This window comes from Ursus arctos, unplaced genomic scaffold, assembly GCF_023065955.2.
Source record: "Ursus arctos isolate Adak ecotype North America unplaced genomic scaffold, UrsArc2.0 scaffold_3, whole genome shotgun sequence".
Taxonomy (NCBI): Eukaryota; Metazoa; Chordata; class Mammalia; order Carnivora; family Ursidae; genus Ursus; species Ursus arctos.
Genome location: NW_026622985.1, coordinates 78,863,110 through 78,879,556, shown reverse-complemented (window position 1 = coordinate 78,879,556; position 16,447 = coordinate 78,863,110). Strand labels below are relative to the sequence as shown.

General features: G+C 40.3%; 1 protein-coding gene across 1 annotated transcript in view; it reads right to left on the bottom strand.

The window, feature by feature from the left end:
• Nucleotides 1-16,447, bottom strand: part of SND1 (staphylococcal nuclease and tudor domain containing 1) — a 405,871-nt gene that overhangs the window by 343,761 nt on the left and 45,663 nt on the right. Inside the window, exons 9-10 of the mRNA XM_026510519.4 lie at nucleotides 14,219-14,309; nucleotides 2,030-2,143 (exon numbers count right to left, since the gene is read on the bottom strand). Of these exons, the coding sequence (XP_026366304.3) occupies nucleotides 2,030-2,143; nucleotides 14,219-14,309 (205 nt within the window). The remainder of the gene's footprint in view (nucleotides 1-2,029; nucleotides 2,144-14,218; nucleotides 14,310-16,447) is intronic.

Below are 16,447 nucleotides of genomic sequence, written 5' to 3'. Positions count from 1 at the left end.
GCATTATAGATCTATAGAGCATTGCTGGTCTAGAAGTGCCCTTTCTTCCATCCGCCAACTTCTCATCAGTGAACACGCAACAGGTAAGCTAGTTGCTCCTGGGGAGACCTCCCTGAGTGCCCACCGTGACTGGTGCTTCATGGCACCCTCCACCATTGTATTCCAAGTACATTATGTTAACTTATTTCTTATGTGCTGCCTCATTAAAATCTTTCAAAGGAATTTAAGAAATAAGAAAAATCATTACTCATTTGACCTAAGCCATATATTATAGACTCTTGCAGCTGAGCCTTACTTCACACTTTCTTAAAATGGAGTAAGATCTCAGAAGCAAACAGAAGTTAAAATAAGATAAAAAATAAGACACAACCTACCTTCATAAAGAACAAGGAATTCCATAAACGAGATCCTGCCTAAACTAGGGAATATATTCCAACAACTTCCCATTCTCTACTAGGCTAAGGGAAAAATCCATCCATTACCCCCTGAGTTCCAAAGGATCCTGGAAAAACTAAAAATTCTCAGCAGTATTCCTACTACTCCTGAAAACCTGCTATTCACCCTACCTAAGCTCCAGCACCCCCACCCTCCCTAAAAACTGCTTGAAATTCAGCTACATAGTCTACATTACCATAATGCTGTGGCCAATGATGCAGGCACAAAAATTAACGCTCAAGAATTTCAAAGTTGTGGTTGCTGTGGGAACCTTAATTCCAACTGCACGGCACAGATGCGAATCGTGGAGTACTCCCAATACTGATAAAACTGGAGACGTCTATTTACTCTGTGCAATGAGGCACAGCTACAGTTACTGCAAGAACCTTATTTTGGCATTCCTAGGCTTTCATGCATTTAAATTCTCAACCTTACCACAATATCATTTACCGCATTAAAGTGCCTCCTCTGTAGGGGGGAAAAGAGAATGAACTGATTGGCCAGACATTCAAAGAAGCCATCCTTTATATGTTTCTTATGCACGATCTGATTCAAAAGACAATCATGATATTTTTATTTTACTCTTACGGGCTGTCTGTAAACTCTCATGCAAATGAAAACAGGGCATGAATTTCAACTTGTAAATGCACCAAGACATGTGTACGTGCAAAACATCAGAAGAGCAAATTTCCTGTCTTTAGAACTACAAAAGGGATAAATTAAAGCACAGAGCACTAATGTCAACCACGCTGTGCTTAATTTCTGAAAACTAGCCGAACACCTGCCTGGGGCACCGGCTCTCAGAGTAGACCCGGTTCTATAACCAGTTCCACACTGCAGTTATCAGAGGATAAAAAGTAAGACTTGGAAAGAGGTCTGTAAAAACAAGATATAACCAAACAAACGAATTCAAGAGAAACTTCAATCCCTATCTTCAAGCTCTCCTAACAATGGAAAGAAAAGGCCCAGAAAATGTAAAACAAAACTGCCTGCAAACTACCAACTCCTATAGTTTTTCATCCTAAGCATTTCTCAAAATTGATATACCCCAATCACACATACTGGTTAGGCAAGCACCTTTGCTGCCAAAAGATGCAACCAATAGTATGAAACAGTGTAACCAGTAATTATAGTTATCACTTGCAACAGATGAAGCAGGTGCCCCAGAGAATATGTATACCGAGACTCATTTCTTCCTCGAACGAAACATATGGAACTTTCAAATCAAAATGACCAGGCCCTATAATCATGCACGTGAGATACAGACCTTCTCCTCTCCTTACTTTCAGAGAAATAAAATCTTGTTAATAAATGAAACTTAACCACTGCCCACCTATCCCAACCCTAACTCCTCTCAAATCCCTTGGGGGAATGCCAGCAACGCCTGCCCAAAACGAAGCAGAGCAGTGAGTGTGGTTCAGCAGAAACCAGCGCCTGCCCGAGGATAGCTGGGCTGCAGACATTAGGAAACAATACTCTGGAAATTGAAAATACCGTCTTTTAGCATTCTCACACATATGTACCATGTGTAAGTATTCTCCAGCATCTTCCCTTCGGTTTTTGAAAAGAGGCTCCACTGCCTCCCTATTCTCACCTGCATGTTCTCCCCTTCCAGCCTCGGTGGTCGGATACTGGACAGGTGGATGGTCTTGTAGTCACCAGAGTTCAGTTTCACAACAATGGCATCTGCATTCAGCACCTGCATCACCTGTGGGCAAACGGCAAAAATGCTTAAACCTGCTCCGATAGCCCAGATCTCACAGCACACATGCAAGGAGCAAGGCCCACCACAGTCATAGGGAGAAAAGTCAGATCAATAGCCATTTGGGGGCAGATCCAACACCATGCTTCACAGTGCGATGATGCTGGAGGAAACGATGCTATAATTATCAGTCCCCAAAGACCTTATTATGATTTCTCAATGAGGCAGAATCTATATCATTCATAAAAAATGATCTTTTTTATCTTTTGCCCTGACCAAAACTTGTGGTTAACTACAAAGCTTACTGGAAACCTAGTCTCTATGTTAGTCAAGATATTATTTGAAACAGGTTCTAAACTAAATCAAATCCCTATCTCAATGTGAATCTAGGAAAAGAGACAAGGGCTGAATTGGAAGATATCAGCACTAGATAAGAACCAAAATAGGACGCCCCAAAAGAGAGCAGAAAAATCAAAGACAAGTGAAGGGCAAAAAGAACTGTCATCAGAGTGTGGGAAAAGAGAGGCTCAGGTGTTAATCTCAGGGCAGAAACATTAAATTGCTAAGGTATTACTTCAACTACTCTGAAAGTCAACTTTTCAGAGCACAACTATGGGCAACTTTGTTTTAGACCCCAATACCGGTAACAGTGGAGCCCACTCCCAGCTAAAGATGATTAACTTCCACTCTTGGGTAACCTACAAGGATATCTATTCAAAGGCCAAAAGCACAAATATTCCTCTGGGGAGGTTATTAGAACATTCCGCCAATGTGTACAGAATGAAACGGCATTGAAACCAGCCTAGGGCCACATCAGGGTTATGACTAGAACCCATAATTCAGCTAGCAGTCTACAATTCATTCAATTATACTCAGAACCTGTTGTTATAAGGCTGTTTGGGTTTTTTGTTTTTTGGTGCTTTATTTTTTTTTAAACAATACTTTTCTACAAGGTAGCTATTGACTACACATCACTGTCACCATCCACTTTGTTTGCAGAATCAAAACCAACTCTTCCAGGCTTCAATCAGGCCCCATCTGGAGCCAACAGGCAGCTGAACAAACTACAGGGTCAGCTGCCACAGTGAGGGCAGACTCGCAAAATTTCCCTTCTCTTTCATGTAAGAAACAAAAGGAGCTAGACTCTCCTTTGCTATGGTGGATATCACACTGATAAGTATCCTAAAAGAGCCCTAACTATTCCCTGAAGGCTTCACATCTTTTAAAACAGAATACATCCATTTACTTGCAGACTCTTCCAAAAATGGCTATCCTCTACCTTTCCCAAAGAATCAGCCAACCACACACCAAAAAGAGTAAAGACTGACTGAAGGGACAATCTGAAGGAAGAGCAAAAACCAAAAGCCAAGTGAGAAATTATACATGACAGGAAATAGCAGGAAAAAAGTGCCATCAGACAGAATGAATGAAAAAAGAAAGAGGACAGTTGGAATCAAGCTGTAGTCCATGGAAGTCTGACTATATGGCTGGCAGATGGGAAGACATCCCTGGGTTTTACCACCACAAGTAATAGAAAGCAAGTGTAGGGAAAAACAGGCCAGTGACCAGAAGAGTAATAACAGGTCTGAGAAAGAAAGGGGTAGATGAGGAGAGCGGGTATTTTTAATTTTCAAATATTACGATTTGAAAGATTAACCTGCAAACCTCAACGTGGCAAAAGACCAGTCTCAAATAGCCACTACCATTCTGCTTTAACCTTTCTGACAGATCCTGAGAACCGCAAAAGCTAAACACTAAAACCCAGACAGCCAGAACCCAAAACTCACCTGGTCAGAAAAAATTAGTGAAGCCCAAGGGCAATGAAAAGCATGATCTGTGGTCACATGAGGACCACAAGGTCAGGGCTGGTTACCTGGGTAAGGGTGGTGGAGAAAGTCTACCGGACCCTCCAAAGCAAAGAATAATCACACAGAACTTAAGAACAGTCCAGAAGGTATAACCAAAAATACAGATTCACCAACTGAAAGGAAAAGAGTACATCTTGTTCCCATTACCATCTAGACAGATTAATGCCAAGCAAAAATGCCCATCACAATGCAATCTTCCTCCCACTCCCTAAAGATACCAGTAGTGCCTTGGACAACTGAACAGAAGAAAAAGAACACAGCTAATAATTTCTCTAACCTTCAAAATCCCACATTTGGGTAAAAGGAGACATATCATAAAATGGATGACAAAACTTTCGTGCGGTGAAGTATCCATGATACAGGCTATTCTGCTATCCTACCTTCAAACCAAGGAGAAGAAAAATTCCACAAAGCCCTACCAAGCAGAATAGCTACTAGAGCAAATCAATACTGCTCCTCCGCAAAGTTTAAGACCATCATCTCGAATGCACACACCTCCCAGTATTTCTGAAATCTCGATGATGGACAGAGCTCTACATTCCTCTCACACCAGAACTAACTATTATTAAATTATCAAGTGCCAAAAACACAGGGAAATTCCCGTAATCAAGACATGAGAAACACCGAGATACTCTCCACTCCCTTGCCATGCTCAGAGAATAAAACCAGTGAAAGCATCAGAGTGCTCACACCTTCACCCCCTGATTACAGAACGCGAAGATCTGAGCATACCCCTGTGACAAGTTACTGGTATTCGTCACCCCTTAGAATATGTTAGCGGCAGCAAATGGATTCTTAGAGCTGTAAATTTCAGGCCTCGGCAGCAGACTCTCTGCTCGGCATCTCCCTGATTAGAAACCTCCTCTTCAGGAACTGCACACTCTGACGCGGGCAACCTACCGAGACTCGGCTTTCTGACGAAGACGTGTATGGTGAGTGCGCGTGTGTGTCAATGTGTGTATGTAAGTGGGGTTTATGACTTTTTATTCCTCTTTAAATTGTGTCATTACTGTCCAGAGAACAAGCAGCTCCTGAGCAGAGGCACGGAAGCAGCAATAAAATAGTGGTTATAGTCACGTACCGAGCGATAAGTAAAATGCAGAGGGGATTACTGCTCAAAGCCTGCTCATCAGCACCACTGCAGAGCACATTTCTAACTGTGACACTTCTTACGGTGCCTTCACCAGGCGAAGTCTATGTATGCCCACATCACTCACTCTCTCTACAAGCTGACGGACCCCTAATCACTCCACCCCTGTACACACCTACCATACCACACACTCCAGGAGATAACCTAAGGGACAGGAGCTTCTGCACAGCAAAAGTCACTAGCTGGATCACAATACAAGCCCTACATCCAATTTCTCCAATTCCTGAAGCCCACTTGTGAAAGGAAAAATGAGTGGCTTAATGATGATGAGTGCAGGCTAAGGGCTGCCACAAGTCAAGAGAACTGCAGAGTTCTGTCAGGGGCAAGGGACATCCATTCCTGTTTCTGGCCTGCTGCCACACTCCCCAGCTGCAGAGTCTGTCCACAGCACTCACTGGGAGGCCAGGGGCTGCTACCGTTCAGCTTCCTCAACCCCTGCAGCATACATGAAATGAGCAAAAAGAGCCGACAACAGTTTCCTGAGCTACAGAGATCCTCAGAATAGCTCCCCAGATGCAACTACCAATACTCCCAAAGCTGCCTCAATTATCAGTGATGGACAAAAATAAAAGGACCATCAGTGCACACGGGGCTTCTCTGGGTCCCACCAAGGAGTGCCCTTGATGGGGTCATGGGGAATGGGACACCAAATACCCTTATCACTGTCTGAAATCATGACACCCAGCTACTTCTCCTGCTCCCTAAGGCTGTATGTTAGGTCTCTTCTCCCCCAAGCGCATCGTGGAAACACCACTGAAGCAGCACCGGAAGTGGGTAAAAAGGGAGTACGCAGTAACTGCTTACAGCAATGGCCTGGAGCCGCCCCCAGAACGGTGCAGCGGCCACCCTGTACCCCCAACAATGTCTTCATGCGAATAATTCCAGGCACCTAAGCATGAGCAAGCAGACTAGTCGATAATAAGGACTTGAAAGGAGACCAGGCATCAGACAATTCCTAACAGATGGGGCACCCTACAACACACATGACCAGCATTCTGCAACACCGTCACGGTCATCAAAACCCAAGAAAGTCCGAGAGACTACCATATCCAAAAGGAGCCTAACAAGACATGACAACTAAATTTACTGTGCTATGCTGGATGAGATTCTGGAACAGAAAAACAGACTAGAGAAAAACTAAGGAAATTTGACTGAAGTATGGACTTCAGTTGATAATAACATATCAATATTGGTACACTAATTATAATAAATGTACCATACTCGTGTCAGGTTACAGAAAAAACTAGGAGGAGGGCAGTGGTAATGTGGGAACTCTGTACCATCTGCTCAATTTTTCTGTGAATCTAAAACTGTTCTAAAAAATAAAATCTCAATTGAAAAAAACAAGTAAGTATTTTTTACCAATCTCTTCTAATTTAACTTTATTTTCTTATCAGCGAATCAGTTTACCAACTTAAGCTACAAACCAAGTCTCGATCTCTTTTTGATTCAGAAGACACCTTCCTAACCAAACCATCCCCAGAACTTCCTCTTCACCTGAAAGCCCTATGACAGAAGTCCAGGAAATAGCTAGTATTTTTGTTGTTGTTGTTCTCTCCACATTACCAAATGCAAATGTAACGGAAAGTCTAGATAATACCAAAAATATTAAAACGTGGGTTTGCTTAAAAAACCATCTCAAAGAAGCATGACAATGAACTCCATTCAGAGCTATGACTAGAAGCACAGCAAAAAATGATCAGGGCCAAACCAAGTAAGTCTTAGAATCCACTGCATGCATCCATGAATAGCTTTAACCTGACCTTCAACATGGCACATGGCCACCAAGTCCAGAAAGTTGACTACTTAAGGGTAATCTTCCAGACACAGCCCTAGATGGTAAGCTCCTTGAAAGCAGCAACCACTTCTCATTCTTCAGTGTCTTCTCAAAGCAGAGGGCTCTGCTTGTTTAAGCGATCACTTGGTACAGAGAACCAAGCAAGATGCCTCTCACCAGGCAGGGCAATGAGAAGACTCCACCTCCTGAAAACATGCTGTCACTCGCCAGCCCTCCCACCACCCCTGAGTGTTATTCAGGTCTGTAAAATCTGCAAGGCCCAAGAATCCAGCAGCAAGGACAGGGAAGCCAAGCCACGTGCTCAGGGGACCATATGGCTACAAACAGCACAGATCAGCTAAAACGCCACAGGGAAGGCAGGCAGGAAACTGGCAAGCCGCGACAGGCACAAAAGTCTCAAGCCGGCTCAGCTAATCGCTGTGAAGTGAACATGCTTCTCCGCTAACCTGGAGAGACAAGGAGAGCCCTCCCTTACATCTCCTTCCTTAAGAAGTGAAACAGCTTAAGCAGAGGATGGGAAACATTCTTTCAGCAGGCTACATGTATCAAGACAATACTTTGTTGATTTCAAGTTCCTCAGAAGTGAGACTCTTGGCCAACACATCTCACCTACAGCATCAGTTCCAGAAATCACCTATACAGCCCAAGAGGCACCCAGTTCAAAAGTTCATAGGTTATCTTTTGCAGGCTTTTCAAGCCATTTAGCTGTTCCCTATACAATTAGTTTCTAGAAGACAGGGCAGGTGACTACTAAAGAGAGAACCATTATTTGTTCTAGCCTTACAGTCATATGAGCGTCAGAGCAGAATCCTTCAGCAAAAACTTGCAGGACTGTCAGACTATGTCTGTGAAGTCCCAGGGCACCTTAGGACCCTTTTAGGTTACCTTGAAAAAATAGCACAGTATTAACAGACATTTTAAACCAGGTAAAAGGACTACAAAATGGCAGTTGGGTTCTAGGTTATGAAAAGAAATGCAGGTCATTTTTTTCCTTTTGGATGTAAAGTGGATATCCCATGCTCTACAACTGGGGATCGCAAACTATGACCCAAGGGCCATCTAGCCCACTGCCTACTGTTGTGAATAAAGTTTTGCTGGAACACAACCATGCTCATTCATTTACATAACATCTATAGCCTGTTTTCTTGCTACAGTAGAAGAGTCAAGTAGTTTCAACAGAGACTATATGGCCCACAAAACATATTTACTATATGGTCCTTTAAGAAAAAGTTAGTCCACCTCTGTTCTACAACATATTAGAAAATGAACACACATAGGGCTATACATGGTTAACATTCCTAGAAAGCTGTTTAGCAAATGTGCTCTAAAACATTCCTGTGGAAATAAATGCCATTTACATAGAGATTTATTCCATTTTCTAAATAATGGAAAAATTATACACTATATGAATATCGACCTATTGGGGACTGGTTACATAAATTATGCAGTCTTACAATGGAACATTATGAACAAACTAAAGCAAGCTCAAACATTTACTTTGGCACCCTCCCTAAATACCTTTAAACAAAAATAAAGGGATTTGAGGTGGGGAGGCAAGTCCAATAGGATAAAGATAACAGGAGAGAAGAATATGGCAACAAAACATGAAAGCTAGAAAGAAGATGGATGAGTGGTAACAGACTCCACAGAAGCTGAATCCTGGCTAGTGATAAGAAAACACAATAGCCAGTCTGATTAATACTACAAACTTCCTCCACCTGCCAAGACGATGAAATTGTCAAATCAGGAATCTCAAGTGGAGATGAAAATGGGACCAAAACCTATGACTAGATTTCAAGATCTATACCATAAATCCCATATACAGGTTCGCTGTTTTAAACCCAGTGTTTGAGACTTTATTCCTAAATAAGAGAGATAAGCAAGGATCACCAGGTATCCAAGGAAAGCCTCTCATACAAAAAAATAAGGGACCAAAATAACCAAAGAGAATTAAAAACAACTTGGAAAATACACACTATGCAGGGAAAAGAAATTTTTCAAAAAATTATAATTAATTCCTCAGAAAGCTAATAGATGATATTTCATCTCTGAAACAAGTGATATTACTATTAAAAAATAACAAGAGAAAATAGACACATAAATCAACAGAATGGAATAAAGAGCCCAGAAATAAACTTACACTACATGGTCAATTAATCTACAACAAATAAAGAAAGAATATACAATGGAGAAAAGACAGTTTCTTCAGTAAATGGTGCTGGGAAAATTGGACAGCTACATGCAAAAGAAGGAAACGGAACCACTTTCTTCCACCAGACACAAAAATAAACTCAAAATGGATTAAAGACCTAAATGTAAGACCTGAAACCATAAAACTTCTAAAAGAAAACATAGGCAGTGATCTCTTGGACATCGAACTTAGCAATGGATCTGTCTCCTCAGGCAAGGGAAACAAAAGCAAAACGTAAACTACTGGGACTACATCAAGCTAAAAAGCTTTTGCACAGCAAAGGAAATCAAAAATGAAAAGGCAACCTCCTGAACAGAAGATATTTGCAAATGAACTGTTGATGAGGGGTTAATATCCAAAATACATAAAGAACTCAACAGAACACCAAAAACAATCCAATTTAAAAATGGACAGAGGACTTGAACAGGCATTTCTCCAAAGATAACATACAGATGGCCAACAGACACATGAAAAGATGCTCAACCTCACTCAACACCAGGAAAATGCAAATCAAAGCCACAATGAGACACCACCTCACACCTGTCAGAATGGCTAAAATCAGAAACACAAGAAATAACAAGTGCCAAAAAGACAAGAAATAAGAAGTGTTGGTGAGGATGCAGAAGGGAACCCTCATGCATTAGTAGCAGGTATAAACCGGTACAGCCCCTGTGGAAAACAGGATGGAAGGTCCTAAAAAAAAAAAAAAAAAAATTCAAAAATAGAAATACCATACAACCCAGTAATGACACCTCTGGGTATATTCAAAGAAAACAAAAACACTCATTTGAAAAGATATATGCACCCCTATGTTTACTGTAGCTTTATAACAGCCAAGCTATGGAAGCAACCTAACCACTGACAGATGAATGGATAAAGAAGATGTGGTATGTGTACACACACACACACACACACACACACACACACACACACACACTGGAACATTACTCCACCTTAAAGAGTGAAATCATGCCATTCACAACAACATGGATGAATGCTGGGGATATCATGCTGAGTGAAATAAGTCAGATAGAAAAAGACAAATACCACAGATTTCACTTACACATGGAATCTTAAAAAAACAAAAACAAAAAACACAACGCGTGAACAGGTAAACAAAACAGAAAGACTCATAAATACAGAGAACAAGTTGGTGGTTGCCAGAGGGGTGGGGATGAGGGAAATGGTGAAGGCAAAATAGGTGAAGAGGTTATAAAATAAATAAATAATGAAAAGTACAGCATAGGAAATATAGTCAATGATAGTGTAATAACTTCATATGATGATGGATGATAACTACTCCTATCATGGTAAGCACTGTATAATGTACTGAATCATCGAGGCACTATGTTATACCCCTGAAACTAATGTAATAATGTATGCCAACTACACTTCAATAAAAATAAATAACCATTCAGAGAACAACAACAACAAAAAAAAGCAAGCTCTTAAAGTACAATATCATAAATGAAATACTCAGTAGCAGGGCCAAAAGGTAACTATGAAAAAATTTAGAAAGAACAAGAGACAAAGATGAAAAACAGGAGGAAAAAATTAGAAGACCAGTCAAGAAAGTCAAACATCTGTTAGAAAATAGCAAAGAAACTTGCTGGAAATCAACAACAAAAAATAGTTGAAGTTCCCAGACCCAAAGGGCTAAAAATTAAAAAGCATAATATGCTCGCACATGGCTAAACACAGTGCACCACTGTGAAATTTCAGGATTAAAAAAATATGTGAAGACTTCACAGAAAGAAAAAAAAATCATATAAGGATGAGGAATTAGAATGGTATCAGGCCACTTAAAAAGAAAAAAAAAACAAAAACAAAAACCAGAAAACAAAAAAAATCTCTAATAGCTAAATGACAGTGGAGCAATACCTTCACAATTCTGAAGGAAAAGAACTCCTAACATAAAATTCTATATCCGGCTAAACTATTGATCGAGTGTAATTATGAAATAGACATAAAAAGTCTCAAAACATTTACCTGCCAAGCACTCTTCCCAAGAAGCTAGAGAATGTGTGCCACCAAAATAAAGTAGTAAATGATAAAGAAGCCATGGGATCCAGCAAACATAGCTCCAACCCAGAGTAAGGCAAAGAAAACCCCAGGAAAATGGTGAAGATATCCAAAGAGGACAGCTCTATAACAATGAAAAAAGAAGAACAAAAGAACTAGTCCAGATTGGTACAGGTCACAAGGCTACTGGAAAGTATTATTGAAAAAGATAAAATTAACAGGCTGAATCGATGTCTTAAGAGGAGATTTAGAGAGGCAGAGTCTGGGGGTCAAATTCATAAGTACATAAAAAAATACATAAACTTTTAAAATTATTAAATCCAGGGTAAACAAAAAGTTCTGCAGAAAATGAAACGTAATCATAATATATCAAAAGGCTCAGTGGTAATTAGCATTTACGAAGTAAAGACTGAACCAGAATTAGGATGGAGTCCTATTGGAAGGATTAGGGAGAAGTATATGCACACCCATGTGAATCTTCATCTTCCATGGTATGATGGAAAAGGGTCATTCCTAACACTGAAAAATTAAGAAAGAACGATATAAACATTTTATTCAAAGATATGGATCAGCCAAGAATTGAAAATGGGATGGGGAAAACGGACTAGTACACTTCTTAATAAGCCCATAGAGTTCTTTAAATTTTTATGCATTAGAAATAAAAACTTACAAACTTGAAAATTATATACAAAAGAATACAGCTCAGTACTACTCCAAAGTGGCTGCCCGTCTGCAATGAGAGAAGGAGCTTGTACCAGAACATAAATCAACCACATCACTGAGAACATTGCTGACATTTTTTCTGTAGCAAGTTCTTCCTATGAAAGAAGCAATGCCTTGATTTACATTCTGGCTCGAGCTCCTTATATTCTATCAAGGCACTCTGAGCAGGACTGGTAGAGATCAAGGGTCAGCATACTTTTCTGTACAGGGCCAGATCGCAAACATCTTAGGCTTTTGCAGGCTGTATGGTCTCTGCCACAACTACTCACCTCTGCCACTGTATCGCAAGAACAGCTACAGACAACATGTAAACGAACAACGTGGCTATGATCCAATTTATTCATGACACTGATATTTAAATGTCTTATCATTTTCATGTGCCACAAAACCTTTTTCTATATAAAACCCATCCATACTTCACAGGCCATACAAAACAAGCAGTGGGCCAGACATGGCCCAGGGGCCACAGTCGGCCAACCCTGGGACAGACGGTATAATAAACTTTTTTTTAAAAAAATGCTGTGTGATAGTAGTTTTATCCAGTATGAGTTTTTTCTTCTCCTTTTTATGCTTTTCTCCTATTTTAAAAAATAATAATAATACTAAAGAATATCTACAACTCAAGAAGTTTTAAAACCATTTATCCACCTATAAGTACATCTCTCTCCCTACTCTCTGAGCAGGCCTATATCCAAATGACCTAAATTTATATTAAAGATACTACAGGAGAATGGCTATTCTCCATAATCCTCAGACGGTTTTCAGAGGCAATTTCCTCTATTCTGCCATTTTAACAAACAAAATTTCATTGTAATGAAAAAAGCCTCACTGTTTTAAAACACAACAAACATATCCTGGAATCCTAGATTTAAAGAGGAAATGTGCCAGCTCTTTTCTAGTTATCAATGAAGTCATATCTAAGAAAAATACAAAGCTACTGATTCAATCATCTAATCTTTTGAATTTCTTCCTTCAGCAATGCATTAGAGTTCCCCAACCAGCAAAGGCCCAAAATCTTTCAAAATCTTCTGGGTTTCTCTATCAACTCAGTTGCAACTGAAGAGGGGCCAGAAGGGACAGTACAAGATAACGGGACCTTCCTAAGTCTCATCTACATCACTAATATCACTGCCTCTCAAAGTGTTAGGGAAAACTGGAAGGCCTGGCTCCCTTGTTGAGTGAATGATCACCCTTTCACCGTATGTCTATAGTCTTAGAACAGAACAGATTACGGGAAACATAAGCAGAAGCAAGTAAGTCCCAGTTAGGTAGAACAACCATGTCAAAGTTTTCAAGCTAGTACGATTCTCACACAGAAAGGAAGCAGGGGTCCATTCTGGTCTGTACCAAGACTTGGAAAGTGCATGGGGAGTATCCATCCAGGAACTATGCCCACCATCCCGCTAATGTCCACTAAAAGACCCAATTATGGCTATCTTGACAGCTGCTTAGAGACCACCTACTACAAGAAGCAGAGAAGACACTTGAGCACTCTGTGATTTACTGCTCTGGGCATCATAAAAAAGAAAGTGAAGAAATTCAGCCAATTCCTCAGAGACTGTTAAAATTTTACCATTCTAAGAGAAATCAATCTAGGATTTTTCAGGCTGACAGTGCCACCTAGTGGCTTTCCATCTTAAACTCATTTGGGGCAGCCACCTCTAGCGGATACAGATACGTTAATTAACCTCTTCTAGTTCATAAAAACAAAGCTTCCAACATCTCTTGCCAAAAGTAAAAACAGACTGGAAAACATCACAGCATTTCGAGAAAATGAGGAAAACAGGTCTACCACTCAAGGTACCAAACCCAACAACCTAGAAAAAATACAGCACTGTTGCTGGACCCAAACAATCTATTCAACAGCACTAGCTCCTGTCAAAGGAATCCATCCCGGTACACTTCAGGAGAATGCTCAGAAACACACATCACATGAGAAAAAACTCAAAACCATCGGAGTCCCAAAACAGACAGAAAAGAAACTTGAGGTCACATATGCTTTGAAATAGGAAATCGAAGAAAAAGCCATTTGTCAGGCAGTCAGAAAGAGGTCCTAAAATGGGAGAGAGATTCCAAGACGGCAACATCTACAACTTTCATGAACTTCTAAATGAAGTTATGCACATTCATGACAAGAAAGCTCTTATGGTTTCTAAGTCCCTTGCAATAAACACACGCATGCATGCAATCACTGCACATACATGCACACACCACTGGCTTGCCTTAAAATAGAAATGCTTCAGCTCTGGCTTCATTGTTCAGATCTTCTTTGTATTATCACTAGCTGACAATGTCCACCATGCACCTTAAGATGCCAAGAATGACTCACCTTGGCAACAAACTGCTTGTCCTTCTGGTCCAAGTTAGCAGTGGGAGCCACATAGTCTCTCCATATTCTCAGCCTGCGTTCCTTGGCAAACCTGGCAACAAAAACAAGGATGCAAAAATCATTTAGACAGAATAGGTCAGCAAATGGAATCCGCCATCACCATGGGAGCAAACAGTACAGAATCCTCCTCTACCTCATAGACAAGACACCCAAGAGAAAGGCCACCTGTGAAACCAGAACAAAGTGTGAAAACCACAGGAAAGAGTGTACAGAAGCTGGAACTGTCCAAGATACATACAGACCATGTGCCCTCGGCTGGCAGGCCGGGGTCTAGGTGTGCACTTTTTCGAGCCCAGACTACAGGCCCATCTTGAATGAGCTCTTGAGCTTATCCAGTCTCTCCTGAGGGACTACTAAATGCCAGGCGCGGGAATGACAACCACAGAGCAACTGCTCTCTGAAGTGGGAAGAACACCCACATCTAAACAAACAAATACAATTTTTAAACACACAGGCCTGCTCAATTTCCATTTGAATTAAAAAAAAAAGCAAGCTCATCAGCTAACCAAATCTTACGCGAGAGACGAGAACAAAATGGTCTCTGTAGTGCATCTAAAGAAGAAAAGGGACAAGAATCCAATAGAAGTTCGCTGACAAAAGTGAAAAAACGGTGTTGGCAGACATTTGTTTTACAGGACCAAAACCATTATGAATTTTTTCAGCCAGGCTGAGAGCAAAATGGAATATGTGCAAAGATTTTAAAAAACCAGTGAAGAGCTATATTTTCAAATACAGTTTTTGTGTTTTATATTTACAAAAGTCTTTACAAATAAATGGATACATGTGCAAGGGAAAGGAATTCTTATTTCTGAAAACAGTACTGCAATCTTTTTTTAAAGGCAGCACTGCAATGAGAAAGAATCAGTTGTAAAATACATAAAATACTTTGACAGAGATTTAACAACGCAAGCAGGTCAAATTCAGCATGCAAAAGACCAGGCAAGTAATCACATATTACGGAACCACGATTTGCATTCCTTGGTCTAAACCTGTGTTCTAATGATGAGCACTCTTAAAAATCCATAAAATCTACAGATGCTATAAAACATGTAGATACTACTGCCATTGTACTCGCTTTCTTCAAAGAGAGGCAGGAACTTAAAGAATGCAAAAAGAAGTATCAACGAAAATTATATTTAGAATAACGGACTCACAGGATTTTCTGAACAACAACAAAAAATTTTGAGCATCACAGTATAATCAGAGGTATTTGGAACACTGTATTGGGTAAGAATATTTAATCTTTTGAATTTAATTGTGGAACATCAAGACTAAAAAACCATATTCAATTTTTTAAATCAGATATGCCATATCTAATGGCCCAGATTAAAAATCTACTTTTATAAAAAGTTTCAAGTCTTTCTGCTCATAGGCACAGAAGGATGTGAAAGACTCAAGGGAAGAAAACTACACTCATCCAGTTCACGTTCTTGCACATCTCTTAGCTGTGTGCCTCAAAGGCCAAAAACAGGAAGCTGTCAAGACTATTACAACTTTATGACTGTGAAGTAAGTCATACAACACATCTCGAGAGTGGATCACTGTCATCAGCTGGTGCGTCTTCTGCCTAAATGTATCCTGGGAAATGGTGGCTGGGGCTTTCCCCAAGCATCATCTCTATTCATCTACTCTTGCTACCTGCTTCATTTTCTTCCATTTACCCCACCAAGTGAACGAAGTTCACCTACACCCGGATATTCTTGACCTTGACACTTGAAATAGCCACCCAATTTTTGGAATATCCAAGTACTGTTTTTCTAGAAATAAGTTATTTTCTACATATTCTTTAACCACAAGGCACCTAGCTAAAAATGTGACAGCAGCACCTCACAGTTACATTAACATTTTTAATTAAAACATGCTTCAATAAATGAGCGCATGAGGCCTCACAGTAACATTGAATGGTCCTGTTTTAGGACCCACAGGCTCTATCTTTCCATTATACCCTTGGCTCCAGCCTACCTGTTTGGTAGTAGCTGATGAGTAACTACATCATCTTCAAATGAGTCTCAAGTTTATTTCATTGAAACGCCTAAAGCCCAGAGTTTCAGTGAGGGGCTTGAGGAAAAGGGTGACCCAGAAACATTAAAGCAGCAAATCTGGTGAAGAACAATTTCTGAATAAAAATCTAGCCCTTACTGTATAGCAGTGAATCAGACAACCCAATTC